The sequence below is a fragment of the Pogona vitticeps genome, chromosome 15, assembly GCF_051106095.1.
Source record: "Pogona vitticeps strain Pit_001003342236 chromosome 15, PviZW2.1, whole genome shotgun sequence".
Classification (NCBI taxonomy): Eukaryota; Metazoa; Chordata; class Lepidosauria; order Squamata; family Agamidae; genus Pogona; species Pogona vitticeps.
The window spans coordinates 8,355,848-8,370,742 of NC_135797.1; the positions used below are offsets into that span (position 1 = coordinate 8,355,848).

The window sequence follows — 14,895 nt, forward strand, 5'->3', positions numbered from 1 at the left end:
TTGAAGAGGTAGACCATCCCCATTTAATAAAACAAACCCAACCCTGATATTCAGAGGCACATTGCCTTCAAAACTAGAGGTAACTAGTATTTATGGTCTCTAATCTGTACTTGAGTGGATTTCATCCAGGTTCTTCTTCATTTATGTTTTTTTTTCTTTTCCTTTTCCTTTTTCTTAATATAACAATATATAACAAAAACATAAATGACAAATTAAATCATAATTCAAATATACAGTGTAACTCATCACCTTCAGGAATATAAATTAATATTATATAAATTTATATTATATAAAATTCTCATCAGTAGGTTTCATCTGAGTTTATATCATGTGCCCCACCTCTTTCCAAAAATATAATGCTTTTAGTGTTGGGCTATAACCTCTATGTTTTGTACGTACTCTCCATTTATGTTTAGCTGCACATATCCAGTTATTTCAGTCAGGGCTGGACTCAATGAACTGTGAATGTTCATTCTTACATTCCTGCCCCACTGGTTCAGTTGTGGATTCACTATTTGGTGAACATTCTACTGTCTTTTATAGCAACTGGGCATCTCAAGTGACAATTTGGCATTTGGAGATTAGGTAGGTAGGTAGGTAGGTAGGTAGGTAGGTAGGTAGGTAGGTAGGTAGGTAGGTAGGTAGGTAGGAAGGAAGGAAGGGAGGGAGGGAGGGAGGGAGGGAGGAAGGGAGGGAGGGAGGGAGGAAGGAAGGGAGGGAGGGAGGGAGGAAGGAAGGAAGGAAGGAAGGAAGGAAGGAAGGAAGGAAGGAAGGAAGGAAGGAAGGAAGGAAGGAAGGAAGGAAGGAAGGAAGGAAGGAAGGAAGGAAGGAAGGAAGGAAGGAAGGAAGGAAGGAACAACACATAGGGCAAAATCCTGTTAGCAGAAATTCATGCTCTGTTAGCAGAACTTTGTGCCACCCTAATCTGGATTCGGAACTGGAAGCCTCCTTATCTCACTCCTTTTGTATTAAGAGGCTCCCTGGGGCTCCCTTTTGCCCTCGGGAACCCTTTGAGACCCTCAGGCTGGGGAGGGGAAGCCTTTCAGAGTAAAACCAATTCTGCCAGATCCCTGCCAGCTATCGTAGTCCTGCCAGTGGCAATCGAGAAGCATGTGGTTTGTTTAAATCTGAAAGGCTTCCCTGCAGTCTGGGGCGCCCAAAGGCACTGCAGAGCTAAAGCAGTCTCAGGCACTGACCACAGATCGCCCCCTTTCACGCCGCGAGATTGGCAAATTATCTGATAACATCTTTTTCTTCTGTGCCTCTAATAAACTATTCAATTACAACTATATCAAGTTGTAAGTGTCCTTCTTACTTTTACAAAATGGAACAATAGTATTCAGTGTTTCTAGTGACCGCTTAATGCTATTTAAAGGCTTTTAGTGCTTCAGTGGGACGTGGTGGCGCTGCGGGCTAAACCGCAGAAGCCTGTGCTGCAGGGCCAGAAGACCAAGCAGTCGTAAGATCGAATCCACGTGACGGAGTGAGCTCCCGTCGCTTGTCCCAGCTCCCGCCAACCTAGAAGTTCGAAAGCATGCAAATGCGAGTAGATAAATAGGGACCACTTCGGTGAGAAGGTAACAGCGTTCCGTGTCTAAGTCGCACTGGCCATGTGACCACGGAAAGATTGTCTTCGGACAAACGCTGGCTCTATGGCTTGGAAATGGGGATGAGCACCGCCCCCTAGAGTCGAACACGACTGGAGAAAAATTGTCAAGGGGAATCTTTATCTTTACCTTTAGTGCTTCAGTACTATGCATCTTTTACTTTATAAGAGTTTGATTTACAATTGAAATTCTATAAACTGATAATCTATATCACAATGTACTGAAAATAGCTTTCAGCCTCAGCAACCACTTCAAATTCTTTGCATTTCAGTTCCTTAAATGACATGTGCAAGGGCAAGTATTTACAAAACTATTCAAAACTATTCAAGTAGAAATATAGCAAATATACTACTTACTTATCAAGGAGCACATCCATTCCTGGACTAAAGTTTACCGCATCCAGGCAAAGACCTAATGCACAAACAGCAATAACGCCAGACATCCCAAAGCATTCAGCTGGAGACAGAAGAAAGGACCAAAGATTATTATCACTACTGCAGTTCGATTCATCCTCAGACACGTCTCTTTTAAAAGTTAAGCTTTAGTCATTGCATTTGGTAGGAATTAACATGGTCGGCTTACCCAAGATGAAACTTGTGTATGCCACTGACAGACTCAAAATTGCTCTAGGGATCTCATCATCGAAAACGGTGGTGAACAAGTAAGTTATTATTTTCGAACTTAAAAATCCCAATGCCGCACTTCCAAAAATATGTAAAATCAGTTGAAAAAAAATCGCTTGAACTGTGAAAGGAAACAAAATTCAGTCATTTGCTATTTGCATTACACTATTTTAATTTTCAAAGAATTATAAGTACTGTTTTATCGTTAATTGTACTTCAAGACTCTTATGCACCAAACAACTGGCCTGTGTTAACTCATGCTTTTTTATATCTTTTATAAGATGCTTTTAAATATCTATCTATCTATCTATCTATCTATCTATCTATCTATCTATCTATCTATCTATCTATCTATCTATCTATCTATCTATCTATCTATCTATCTATCTATCTATCTATCTATCTATCTATCTATCTATCTATCTATCTATCAAGCATGATTTAAGATTTAAACAAACCAAATGCTTTATATAAAGCATGAGTTAACACAGGCCAATTATATATGTATTTAAAAGCACCTTTTAATCCCTTTTAAATTATTAGGACACACAAAGACCATTGGTTGAAGGGATTAGATTAAATATAAACCTTTTCAGCTAACCTCAGAAATCTCCTACCAGAATAAATCTGCCGGCAGAACTGCCCTGCTGGCTAAGATTTGCCCAGTGAAAGAGTCAGATCCAAATCTCTTGCAGCCCAGGAACGCAGCCCCCAGGCTGTCAAAAGTTAGGCTAAGGCAAGAATGGCCCGAAAGAAAGAAGGGGGTGGACTGCCGCATCACTTCATCTGCTCTAGGGATGCTTATCTGGCCCTTGACCATCTAGTCTCGGGCTCTTAGACTTCACTCCTTCTCCACTCAATTCAGTGAAAGGTTTTGTGCTGACTTTAGTAGGAACACGAAAGCACCTTTTAAGCCCAGCCCAAAGCATGACTAATCATCTATTTTTATCTGGGAGTACAATAACACTCATTGGGAGTTACCTCTGAGTAGAGAAACACAGGATTTCATCATTAATTCTGATCCAAACCAGTATCTTTCACCAAGGGCAATATGCAGAAAACTAAAATTTAAACATCGTTGTTTGTATAGAACATGCACATGTATGATAGTTTACTTCTGGCAGATTGCAGTCTTCTTTTGGGACTTAAAAAAATTAAGCCTAAAACTGAGGAACTTCTCAGTGTTAGGAAAAAAAAATTCATTACATTATTTCTTCTGCCTTCTCACCTCCCTCCTTAATCTCCTTTATAACATCCCTTCTAACATTTAACAATTAGAGTCGCGACACAGCACAAATTGTATCTTTCTGCAAGAAAAAAATGACAGGAAGCAATAGACTTACATCTTTCCAGATTATTTTGGAACATTAGGTCGGAATAAAATGGAAAAATAATTGTGCTGGCAGCATCGTTTAACAAAGATTCACCTCTAATTAGGTTAATAAGTATGTTTGAAATACCTAAGAAATGAAAAAAGAAACATGTCTAATTTGATGCTTGACAAGTGGTTAGACAGTTTAAAGAAGTGTGAATTCCCACAATTTGAATCCAGCTGTATTTTTATCATGTATAACATCATAAACCAGAAAAAAAAAGAATAACATCCTGATTTAAAAATTCTTAAGTCTCCTTACACCTACTCTAAAGTTCCCACTGTCTAAAAATTAGATGATACAGTTAGAAGCAAGGCTGTTTTAACATGTAAAATGCATATTTTTGACATGGAACAAACTTGTTTCAGATGCTTTCTACCGCCTTTGCTTGGTCAGAGGAAGAGAAGCACAGCCTTTGTTTGTAAGTCCGATGGTGGAGATGTGGAGCTTTGCGAGAACTGCATGTCTGGAAGAGGAAATCTGCAATATTAGGAAATGTACTCTTTTTTGAAAATAAATATGCAGTTTGGCTTTCATTATATCCTTCAGCTGATATAAACTCTGTGGGAAAATGTAGATATACTTTCCCTGCCACACGCAAACATTACGTCATGTAGAACTAACCCATTTTTAATTCAAAGAGCCTTTCAGTTTCACAGAACTGCGAAGCTCCGTCAAATGACAGGCAATTCTTCTCCCCAGTTATTTCCGAGGCAAAGAAGGTTTGATTCATTTCCTTCTCCTTGTTTACTTCACCGTCCTTCTCTTCCTCTCTCTCTCTTGTCAGCCTTCTGGCCTCCGTGGCCTCAGTTCTCCTCTTCTACGCCAAAGGCTTAAGCACCAGCGGTTCACCTGGGAGTCAGCCCTCCACAGTCTCCGGCACCCCACCAGGACAGGAAAAGAATTCAGGGATGAAAAAACTTGCAGGTTTACTCTAATAAAGACACTGTCCACCTGCGGATACTGGATTTCATTTTGCTGTGCTTCAAAGTGTCTCCTTTCCTGCTGTGGGTGTGCTAAACCGATACCTCGAGGTTTGCTCTTTAAGTGGGGGTCGGAGCCAGAGACAACTGGAGCGCGCGAGGCATTCAAAACAGCTGTATTCCACCGGTGGAGATACAGCCGGTGCAAAGACCGGGATGCACACCAATAGGCTATTTCAGATGGTTTTTATACCCTTTTTAGACAGAAAGGCGGCAGATGGCAACTAACTCTACCAGTCCACATGTTACAGGTATTCCTCTCTTCCTCAAGCAACAGGCTACACTCAAATGGTCTCCTTGCAAGGCAGATCCATCCTTTGTGGGCTTCAAGAAACAGAGGAAGTGTTTTCACAATAAATAGTGCAAGACCCTACCCTTGGGAAATGGCATTCTGAGTAAGACCTCCGGTGATAACAACTCTGTGGCAAGCTTGGCGAGGTTAGCCGGCCTCTAGATAGGTCTGGCTAAGTGAGAGATTATGCGGCAAGCCCAATGAAACTCAGAGAAATACCCTTCATTAAAGGAGCATTAAATATTAAAATGTCCCCAACCTTTCCCTTTCGGAACTGCTCTCGAAAATGCCACATTTAGCTGTAAAGGCCACAAGCGAACTTTTGTGAAAGAAAACGTTCTACTACTGAAGAGGGGCTGTGCAAGAGATTCTGAAGTAAGTAAAAAAATAATCCATCCAGTTTTAACGGGTGATGTAGCCGTGCATCTAAAATGTAATCCTCAGCTTTGTTTACAAAAGTCTGGTTATTTCTTTGCCCTTCTGTTGAATGCCTCCAGAGAAACCGACTTGTTTCACCTAAAGCTACTTGCAGAAACCAATTGCTTTGCTCTTTTGGTTGTTGTGGGTTTTTTGGGCTCTTTGGCCGTGTTCTGAAAGTTGTTCTTCCTGACGTTTCGCCAGTCTCTGTTGGACAGGGTTCCTACTCCAGTCCTCTGAAGATGCCGGCCACAGAGACTGGCGAAACGTCAGGAAGAACAACTTTCAGAACACGGCCAAAGAGCCCGAAAAACCCACAACAACCATTAGATCCCAGCCGTGAAAGCCTTCGCGAACACATTGCTATGATCTTTGTTTCTCCAGAGGAGAACCAGCATCTTGTCTTCTTCTCAGTGGGCTTTGCAACAGTCGTGTGCTATCTGCATGACTGACTCATTCAAATCCATACTGTCTATCTTGAAACTGAGTTCAGTGAGAGACCTTAATGGCTTGAAACAGGTAAACTATTTTCCATCCTATTTTACTTTCTGTAATATTTTGCCACCTCTACTTTAAAAGAGTTCTGCAGAAAATTGTGGGCTTTCACATTTGTGAACTTCCAATTGTTAACGAACAAAAAAAATTGCTTACCTATAGATTTTGTCATTAATATTATTATTTTTTTCTTTGCCACCTATCAATAGCCCATCTCCACTTGGTAATAAAACTGACCTGAAGAATTAAAATAGTTTCCCCAAAGTTCACGACACCAGTGTTTTTAAAATTGCAATTAATTCTACAATTGTAAACATTTTGTAAATTTGGAGCTCATTTTCCAGATTTTCCCATAATATTAAATTAATAGTTCAGTTGCAGGCATTTTAGGGAAATCATCCAAGATCTCAAAATCATTTAAAAGAATGATCAGCTTGTTGCAGATTGAAGAACAAATTGTGACTTTTTTTGGTCATAGAATAAATTTGCTTAATCTTCTGCTTGTGTATTCATCTCCTTTGTTCTCTTCCTCTTTTGTGATGAATGACAGGCAAGAGAAATTCTAGCCCTGATTTACAACACACTGCAGCTTCCTGATTTTCACACTGCAGCTTCCTGGTTTTCTCCAAATATAAAAAACTGATTTCGACAGACCTCTGATCTTAACTTGTACAAGCTGTCAAAGTTTATTTTCCCAGTTTCTGGAAAAACATGGATCCATTCTTTAATGCAATATCCCAAGTACTTGATGAGGACACCCAAATACAGCCCTAAAATTAGGCATATTTTGATCCTCTGTATTTCGAGAAGAACGCTGGTTTCAGGGCCAACTACACTACATTTCCCACAAAATAAAATCAAGGTTAGAGCTAGACCTTGACATTTGAGCTGCACTGTTCCCAGCTGTCCTTTCTGTGTTCCCGAAGGGTTTTCCCCACAAAAATCTAGAGCCAGTTCAGAAATGAGCAGGGTCACACACCCTGCGTAGGTGCGCTGACAGTCTGCTTCCCCGTACGGGGAAAATATGCCTGAAAGCTAAGTAAGTATGAAATCTGATTTGATGAGTGACATTGTATTCATTTGATTGTTTTTTATAAAACAATCAGTTAGTTATTTGGAAACACCCACAACAGTTACCCCACATGGCTGGTTACAACTAGAGATGGGGGTTTTTGTATACGAATAGGAATCCCCACACACACAGGTGGACATAATGAGGAGTGAACCCAATGGGGCTGGACGGTCCACTCACTGATCCGCAGCAGGCACTGGGGGGCCTTCTAATGGCTCCGGAGATTGCGTATGGCGAGCCACTCTCCGATCCAGCAGAGAGGCTTGTCGTCCTGCCACCTGCCAGGAGTGGCGAGCTGATTGCGATCTCCGGAGCCATGGGAAGGATCCACAGCACCCGCAGCAGGATTAGAACTGTTCGTGGACCAACCGGCCCCATGGGGCTGGACCCTCGTCATGTCCACCACCAGTGCGGGGGTATTCATGTTCGTATACAAATACCTCCATTTCTAGTTAAAACCAATATTGTACGGTTGGAGCAAATAGAAAATGAAGGCTCTTAATCTCTTGTGAAATCACTCCTGGCTGGTTCTGGGGGGAAAGGAATGGACCTCCGTGGCACCTGCAGTGCTGCTCTTCATACTTGTGTCCCCAGGGATGCACATCTCTTTAGAAAAGCAATTTCTCTTACTTACCAACATTTTTTACTGAAGCCACAGAGAGCAAAGGGTCTGTCGTGCTAAGAATAATGGCAAATAACATGCTGTCGTCCCAGGACCAGCTATGTGCGTTAATTTTATATGATAACAATGCTATGCAAGCAGAATTCATTAAAAATCCGAGAACAGCAAGAATAAACACCTGTAAATACAATACATATATATACAGTATTGGAATTAAAATGTACACAGATCATTTACAGTATCTCAGAATTATTTACTACATCCATTTATATTAAATGAAGGGAGGCAGGATTGAAGTTTTAATGTCATAGGAGTATGAATGTTAAGAAACTCAAAATGACTGAAAGTTTGGGAATGTAAGAATTACAGTGGGGTCTCTACTTAAGAACTTAATCCGTATTGGAAGGTGGTTCTCAAGTGGGAAAGTTCTTATGTAGAATATGCATTTCCCATAGGAATGCATTGAAAACCATTTAATCCGTATCTGCTCTTTTCCGTCCATAGAAACTAATGGGAAGCTTCTATTCCGCCTTCTGCCACTAGAGGGGGATATTTTTTCTTTTTTTTCCCCTTAGGTCAGGGAACAGTGTTCAAAGCACTTCTGACGAAGCTAATTTTGAAGCAATGGACTGAAAACCAATTAATCCGTTCTGGCTGTTTTTTTTTATGTAGAGGTGCGTTCGTACATTGAAGCATTAGTTCCCATAGGAACTAATGCAAAGCTGGTTAATATGTACTCTACCACTAGGAGGAGAACTTTTTTTAACCTAAGATGACCGAAGGTTAAAAAAAGAGCAGGAAAGTTTTTTTTCCTGTTCTTATCTGGATTTTTGTACTCAAGAAGAAGCAAAATTTAGCAAATGGAGCTGTTCTTAAGTGGAATTGTTCTTAAGTAGGGATGTTCTTAAGTAGAGACCCCACTGTATGTATTTATACCAATCAACCCGTTTACACACATTAGGGAGGTTTCCCCTTCACCCTTGTCTGACTGCAATTTCACAACAGTTCATGAACACATACAAGACAACTCACTCACCTCCCATAACCCCTTGAATGGTTCTACACCTGAGTAAAGCTCAGTTTGGGACAGTGCTATAGCCCGGTTAACGTCCTGACGGCACCCAACTCTATCCCCTCAGCATATGCTCCACTAGGCACAGCTCCTGCCTATTTGCTCAGTTCCCACACATCAGAGACAAAAAGCACAACCCACAGTAGAATCAGGGGTGAAAGAAGCACCTCCATCAGAACAGGAGGGTGGGCAAGGATGGCCCTATAGCTCAGGCACGGGGGACTCCCACCAAACGTTCATCCTGGATAATCAATACATTCTTGTCAAATATACAGCCTGCTCACAGGGATCCTGAGCAAGTCCTCCGTTCTAGTGGCTGCACTTCCTTCTTCCTGAGCTGTAGAGGATGCTCGTAATGCTCTGAGCAAGAGTGGATGCTCAGGATGTTCCCTGAAGCCATCCAACAGTCTGGCAGCAGGCACTGAAAGCATGTGGACCTTCCACAACCCTTCGGCTTCAGGTTGCACATGGACATATTTGTCCCACAAGGCTGTGAAGGACTTCAGAAGCATTTTAGTTTGTGAAATGAGAAGCCCGCAGCCCAATTTCCTGGTTTCATTTTAAAAGATATTGGCTGAAATCCTGTTGCACACTTACACAAAAGGCATGACTTTTTAAAGTGAATTCCTGCACGCTAAGAAATCTCTGTGGACATTTATCTAGTGCATGTTGAGATACACGACTTTACTTAGCTCAAAATGCTTCAAAGAGATAAAAACAGTCAAAAGCATCCAATATATTACTCAAAAATATGATGATTTAAAGAGGAAGAAAAAGGTTAAACAGAGATTAAGTTAACTAAAGATGGTTCCCAAAACAAGACGTATGGCTCCTTGGCCAATCATTTTAAAATGGTGCATCCATTCAAGTCCTGCAATGGCTATTTATTTGACAATATTGTAAACAAATCTAATCTTGCAAAATATATAAAAGAAATACTTCCCTAATCAACCTATTATGCCCAAGGATCCGCATTAATCCAGTACAAAATTAAAAGCCTTTTCACAGCAGCTACACACTGGGTCAACATTTTCACTTTCTTTTGTGGAAAACAAAAACTTTGTAATAAATAGAAAGTAAGTGACCGAAAGGAATAATGAGGAGAAGACACTGCTGAAAGAACTGTATTATTATACAAAAGGCTTCTAGGCTAAGCTCTACAGTATGTATCGTTTGTAGATAGAGATTTAGGCATATGTGTGTATATATATGTCTATGTATGGATATGTGTATATATATTTTAAAAATGAAAAAAAAAAACCATTTTCACTTTCTGATAGCTTTCTCAGTAATCCTTAGTAATTTATGTTACATATCACATATAATGGAAACTTCAACTGTTTGGAACTCCCCACCTATTAATCTCAGTTTACTTCTCAGCCACTTGTTGCATATTGATTTATTCCAACAGGATTCCTCAAATTTATTTATATAATTTTAACAATAATGCAGAACCAATGGGGGAATGACTTTGGAGGAGATTTTGGAGGAGAAACAGCTGGTACTTAAGCACATCTGCAGTCTGCACCCCTTCTCCTCCTCCTCGGATTATCCCCTCCTGAAGCCCCTGTTGTTCCTCAAAAGGACTGCTCTGACGACACACATTTCTGGACAATCCGGTCCTTATCCTCATGTGTGAGGACAGTAAACTTCTAAATAAAAACCGGACATTATACAACTTACCTGACAAAATGATTTTTTGAATACATGAAAATCCATTTGAAATGCCGCTGTAAATATTATTACTGGTGTAAACAGATGGAAAAACAATTCTGTATCAATCTCAGAAAAGGTCTTCACCATAGGTAACTGACAATATAAATGAAAATAAGATATCATTAGCTGAGAATGATTTATTTATAAAATATAGATAAGATATTACATACTTCCCTCCATCTGCCCCACAGAATTGAGGCCTCTATTTATTTATATTCTATACCAGAGAGAAGGTAGATTGGTGTTGCTTTTCTAGAGCAGCTTAGGGTGCTTTTTGATAGAGCAACAAACACATAAACATTTGAAGCAACGAAAGCATTAAAAATACTTAAAACCTGACACTTTTGATACAGTGGAAGAACTGATCTTAACTCTATTTGGATTTGTACTGGGGAAATCACACTATCTTTCTCTTTTTTTCTCTCCTTTCTTTTTTCTTCTCTTTCCCAGAAGAGAACCGACTTTCCCAAAACCAGTTCTGAAATCCAGATCACATCCTCCTCCCAATTGGATAAGCAGCGCCCTCGGATCCGGCTGTCGCCCCGCAAACACCCAGCCGTTTCCCTTCCAAGCCCTGGTAGGCGGCCTTCCCACCGCCTTCTCTTCCCACCTCTCTCTGGAGGATGGAGACGGCTCTGCTGGGGGCCAGAGGGGCTTCCTTCCCTGGGACCCCGAAACCCTCCACAGGCAGGTTAAGGGCACAAAGGACAGGAGACGGATCGTTTCTAAGGTGTATTTTAGATCTAAAATTTCCCAGCAGAGCTCTTCACTCTCGAGATGTTGTCCTCGGTACGTAGAATGGCTCCTGAATTGTGAGACATGCTTTTTGCAAGGCGCTTGCGATTCATATTCAATATTTAGATCTTCCAGAAAATGATCTCTCACTAGATCCCTGGCTAAAGTGTTCAAGGTGCCAGAAAGTGAAGGATCAATTTGATCTAAACAATGAACCAAAACCGGGGGTGGGGGGACATATCAAGCCACTTTTCCTAAGAAGCAGAGGACAAGGAGGCATAGGTCCTCTAGCAAAGAATTTCAGGAATAAATGCTAACAAAGGACAACTTCTGTTTCCTGTTGAATACATTAGCTGATCCACCAGCTTATATCTACAAATGTACACAAAGTAATAAGGCAGCTAGCAGGCCAGGTGGAATTGTATCGGTATTTTTCAAATGAAACAACAAAGGGTCAGATTCCAACTGGCACAAGCTTTTGAGGATTGATATGCTATCACGTTATGTACGGCACGAGGGTGGGGATATTCCAGTCCGTCAGTACTTATTGTGCTACGAAATGAAAAATATTTCCTGTTGCTGGAATTTATTTTTGATGCTGCAAGAACACCCTTCGCAAACTACCAACTTCCCAAATTGCAAACTACTATTTTCTATTCATGCGTACAAGAAAATATATATTCTGCTTTCTTTGTTTTCTCCCACTTCATTAAGTGCAGACACAGTACCTGCGACGTCAAACGGGATACTGTTCCAAGTGCGACTCCAATGAAAAATGTGATGATATATGCAGGAGTATTTTTTGGTACAAAAAGTATGTTCACCAGAGCTGAAAGAAAGAAAGGACTGCTAAATAGACATGCAGTAAGTGGAAATTAAGCAACAGGACTCAAAGAGCCAGAAATGGACAACATATCCAATGCAAGTAACCCAGCTGGGCTTTCATATGCCTGGCAAGGCAGGGGTGGGGGTGGGGAAGCGACCCAATCAGTAACACCTGAACCCTCGTTCGATAAACAGTATATTATCATCTTCTCATCAGAGCATCCTGATAAGCGGATCAGAAGATGAATAAAAGGACATCTCAGATCATATTGAAGCCCATGTCTTATCATTCCAGAGAATCCTGTCTTGCCTGGGTTCAGTCAATGCTAAAAAGGGATTCTCAAAAATTTCACAGTGATGTGGGCAGAATAGAGATGGGTACTTAGCGCAGTTCGGTGGATCGGGCCCACAGGTGTTGCACAGCTGCTCCAGATCCTGCCCCCCACCTCCTCCTGCAGGCACCCTCTTGGAAGCAACGCTGCAGCCTTTCCTGCTCCGCCTCCTTCTCTGGGGGGGCGCCTGGGGGAGGAGGCGGGGGACACAATCCAGGGTGCTGGCACCACACCGGCGGGTGAGGACCTGCCAGGTGGCACCCAACTGCCGGGACAGCGGGAAGTGCCCGTCTCTAGGGCAGAGCATTGACTCTGGCGAGAAGAGACCCTCCGGACACTCACATCTTCTTCAGCGTCAATCATTAGGGCCGGGAAAGGTCGGCAGTAAAACTGCCGTTGATCAAACATTGAAAGAGACTCTCGTGGAATACCAATCAAATAAATTTTGACAAATAGTTTGAGACCAGTTCCTTGAATATGAATGTGCAGGACTACAAAGGGTCAAAGGGGTACTAATTATGTGAAAACAATGCTACAACGAGTTAAAAGGGGTTTGCCAATCTTGATTCAAATCAAGATTTAATTTTTTAAAAAATTGGAGGGGGGGTTGGACAATTTAAATCAAATATCTTTTTTTTAGATTAATCATTATTTAATTTGAAGTTTTAAAAACATTGATTTTTAAAAGACTGTTAATTTTTCTCCACGCTGTTTTGTAAGACTGACCTAGAGAAAAGGCTGTGTGGCCCTTACGATTGCCCTAATGCAAAAGCAGGGTGATACCTTTTGAGCCATTTAAAAAAAAATCAAACAAATTGGAAGCTTTCATACAGAAAATTTGGCTTCATCTGGCTGGGCACCATCCCCTTCACGAACGGCACAGATAAGCCTTTATTTGAAGTTTGGGGTGGAACCTTCTAACCCTGCAGCAAGGAATGGTGCTCAAGGCTGCGGACACCCCACCCCACCCCGGGCTGGTGTTTGCAACCCAGGCCTGAACTCACCTCAGGCCAGGACGGAGACCTGCCCTGGATTTTTAGGACTCTGAGCAACAGTTTTTCTGTGGTACCATGAAGCAGTGATGCCCAGCCTGACGAAGGGGAATTTTCCCCATGAACGCTGGCAATTCATTTGATATTTTTAGTGGTTCAATAAAGGGATCACACTATTCTTGCATTTTTATTTTATAAACATACTGTAGCCGTGGCCTTCTCTTTAGTGACCAGCAAGGTAGATTGGATTTAAATCAGAATTTAAGTTTTTAAAATTGGATTTTTCTTTGACAATTATACTTTAAAAATATTTCTTAAAATTTAAAGCATGACCCTGCCAACCAGCTGCTTCACTTCACAGTGTAGAAAGACACACCTGAAGCTCTTCACAAAGCCCAGACCTGGTCAAAGTGCGGCCCGAGGGCCACATACGGCCCGCGAGCCGCTCCTGTCCGGCCCCTGGACCGCTTTGAACATCAAGACCATTTATAGCTTTTTGTCTAAATTTATTCAGTTGCTTACCTTTAACATACCACAAAAACCTCTTTAGTATTTCTGTAGATTAACGAGTTTAAAATAAAAGCAATCATAACATCACTGTTTCATTTTATTTTTAAGTAAAGTTGGTTCGGCCCCTGAACACCGTTCAGATTTTTCATGTAGCCCCCCCCATAGAAATTAATTGCCCACCCTTCACTAAGCCTAATATTAGCATTTCAACTGCAAAAGGAAGTTGGAATATAAGATCTCAATATTGGCTGAACTTATTTTATTTAGTTCTCTGTTTACAAAATCCTAATGAAAAGAAATTCGGTTTCATCATATTCAGCATCATGAACTGAAGCAAAACATTTCCCACACTCTTTCCGTGCACTCCGGTAAAATGGGATATCATTTCAAATATAGAACTGATGCTCTTATTTTATGTCCTTGAGGAATAACTATTACACTTCTGGTAGACTACCCAGCACTACCTCTAGCAGTTCTAGAAATAATAAAACCATCAAAAACTCCAAAATATGGTGCCAGGCAAATCCAGAGAAGCCCCAACATGAATTTGCCGAAGACTCTCGGATTAAGAGTTTAGAAAGGCATTTTCCAAGCACAAATGGACAAACAGCAAGACAAATAGCTGCTTTGCCAAAGAGATTCTCATTGGTTAAACAAGCACAGTAGAAAGGATTCCCTTCCCTCCCAATACTGCTGTCTGATTAAATCATCCCATCTCATATCTTATTTAAAAAATGAATAAAGAAATCTAGTCACGGTGTTACTTCTAGCTTGGCCTCATGCCACATATTGATGATCCTCAGAGAGAAAGCAGTGAAAGGAAAGGGACCCAATTAGCCACCACGTCCCTTTGCATACAGGAGCTTTAGGAAAATGTGTAAAGAGATATTTCTGAGATACAAGACGGAAAAGAAAATGCAAGATGCTTGTAAGAAAAGTAAACTGATGCTGGCCCTCCCATTTAGATGATGAACCTTAACTCCACTGTCCACAGAAGTCGCCTTCTTTGAGTTAGCAACTGAGGCGAAGTCGTCTCCTTTCCAGGATATTCCCTGGCTTGTGTTATCACGAACATGCAAGCAATACCAGAGGAAATCTGAAAAGCATCTCCTCAAATTTGGACCGCCCTCCCCTCAAATGGCTTGTCTTCCAAATTTCAAGCCTTCTCTTTTTGTGTGTGTGTGTCAGGGGAAGCTCTTTTTTATTCCCTCAAGGATTTCGGGCCTTTC

The 14,895-nt window shown here is 41.2% G+C and overlaps 1 protein-coding gene across 14 annotated transcripts in view; it reads right to left on the minus strand.

Annotated features, from left to right (window-relative positions):
* The window catches only part of LOC140702810 (solute carrier family 9 member C1), a 288,383-nt gene that overhangs the window by 272,920 nt on the left and 568 nt on the right, over positions 1-14,895 (minus strand). For all 14 annotated transcript variants that reach the window (XM_078381996.1, XM_078381998.1, XM_078381989.1 and 11 more), the window contains exons 2-7: positions 11,736-11,836; positions 10,240-10,365; positions 7,497-7,662; positions 3,574-3,690; positions 2,190-2,351; positions 1,964-2,063 (exon numbers count right to left, since the gene is read on the minus strand). In XM_078381996.1, coding sequence (XP_078238122.1) covers positions 1,964-2,063; positions 2,190-2,351; positions 3,574-3,690; positions 7,497-7,662; positions 10,240-10,365; positions 11,736-11,836 — 772 coding nt within the window. The remainder of the gene's footprint in view (positions 1-1,963; positions 2,064-2,189; positions 2,352-3,573; positions 3,691-7,496; positions 7,663-10,239; positions 10,366-11,735; positions 11,837-14,895) is intronic.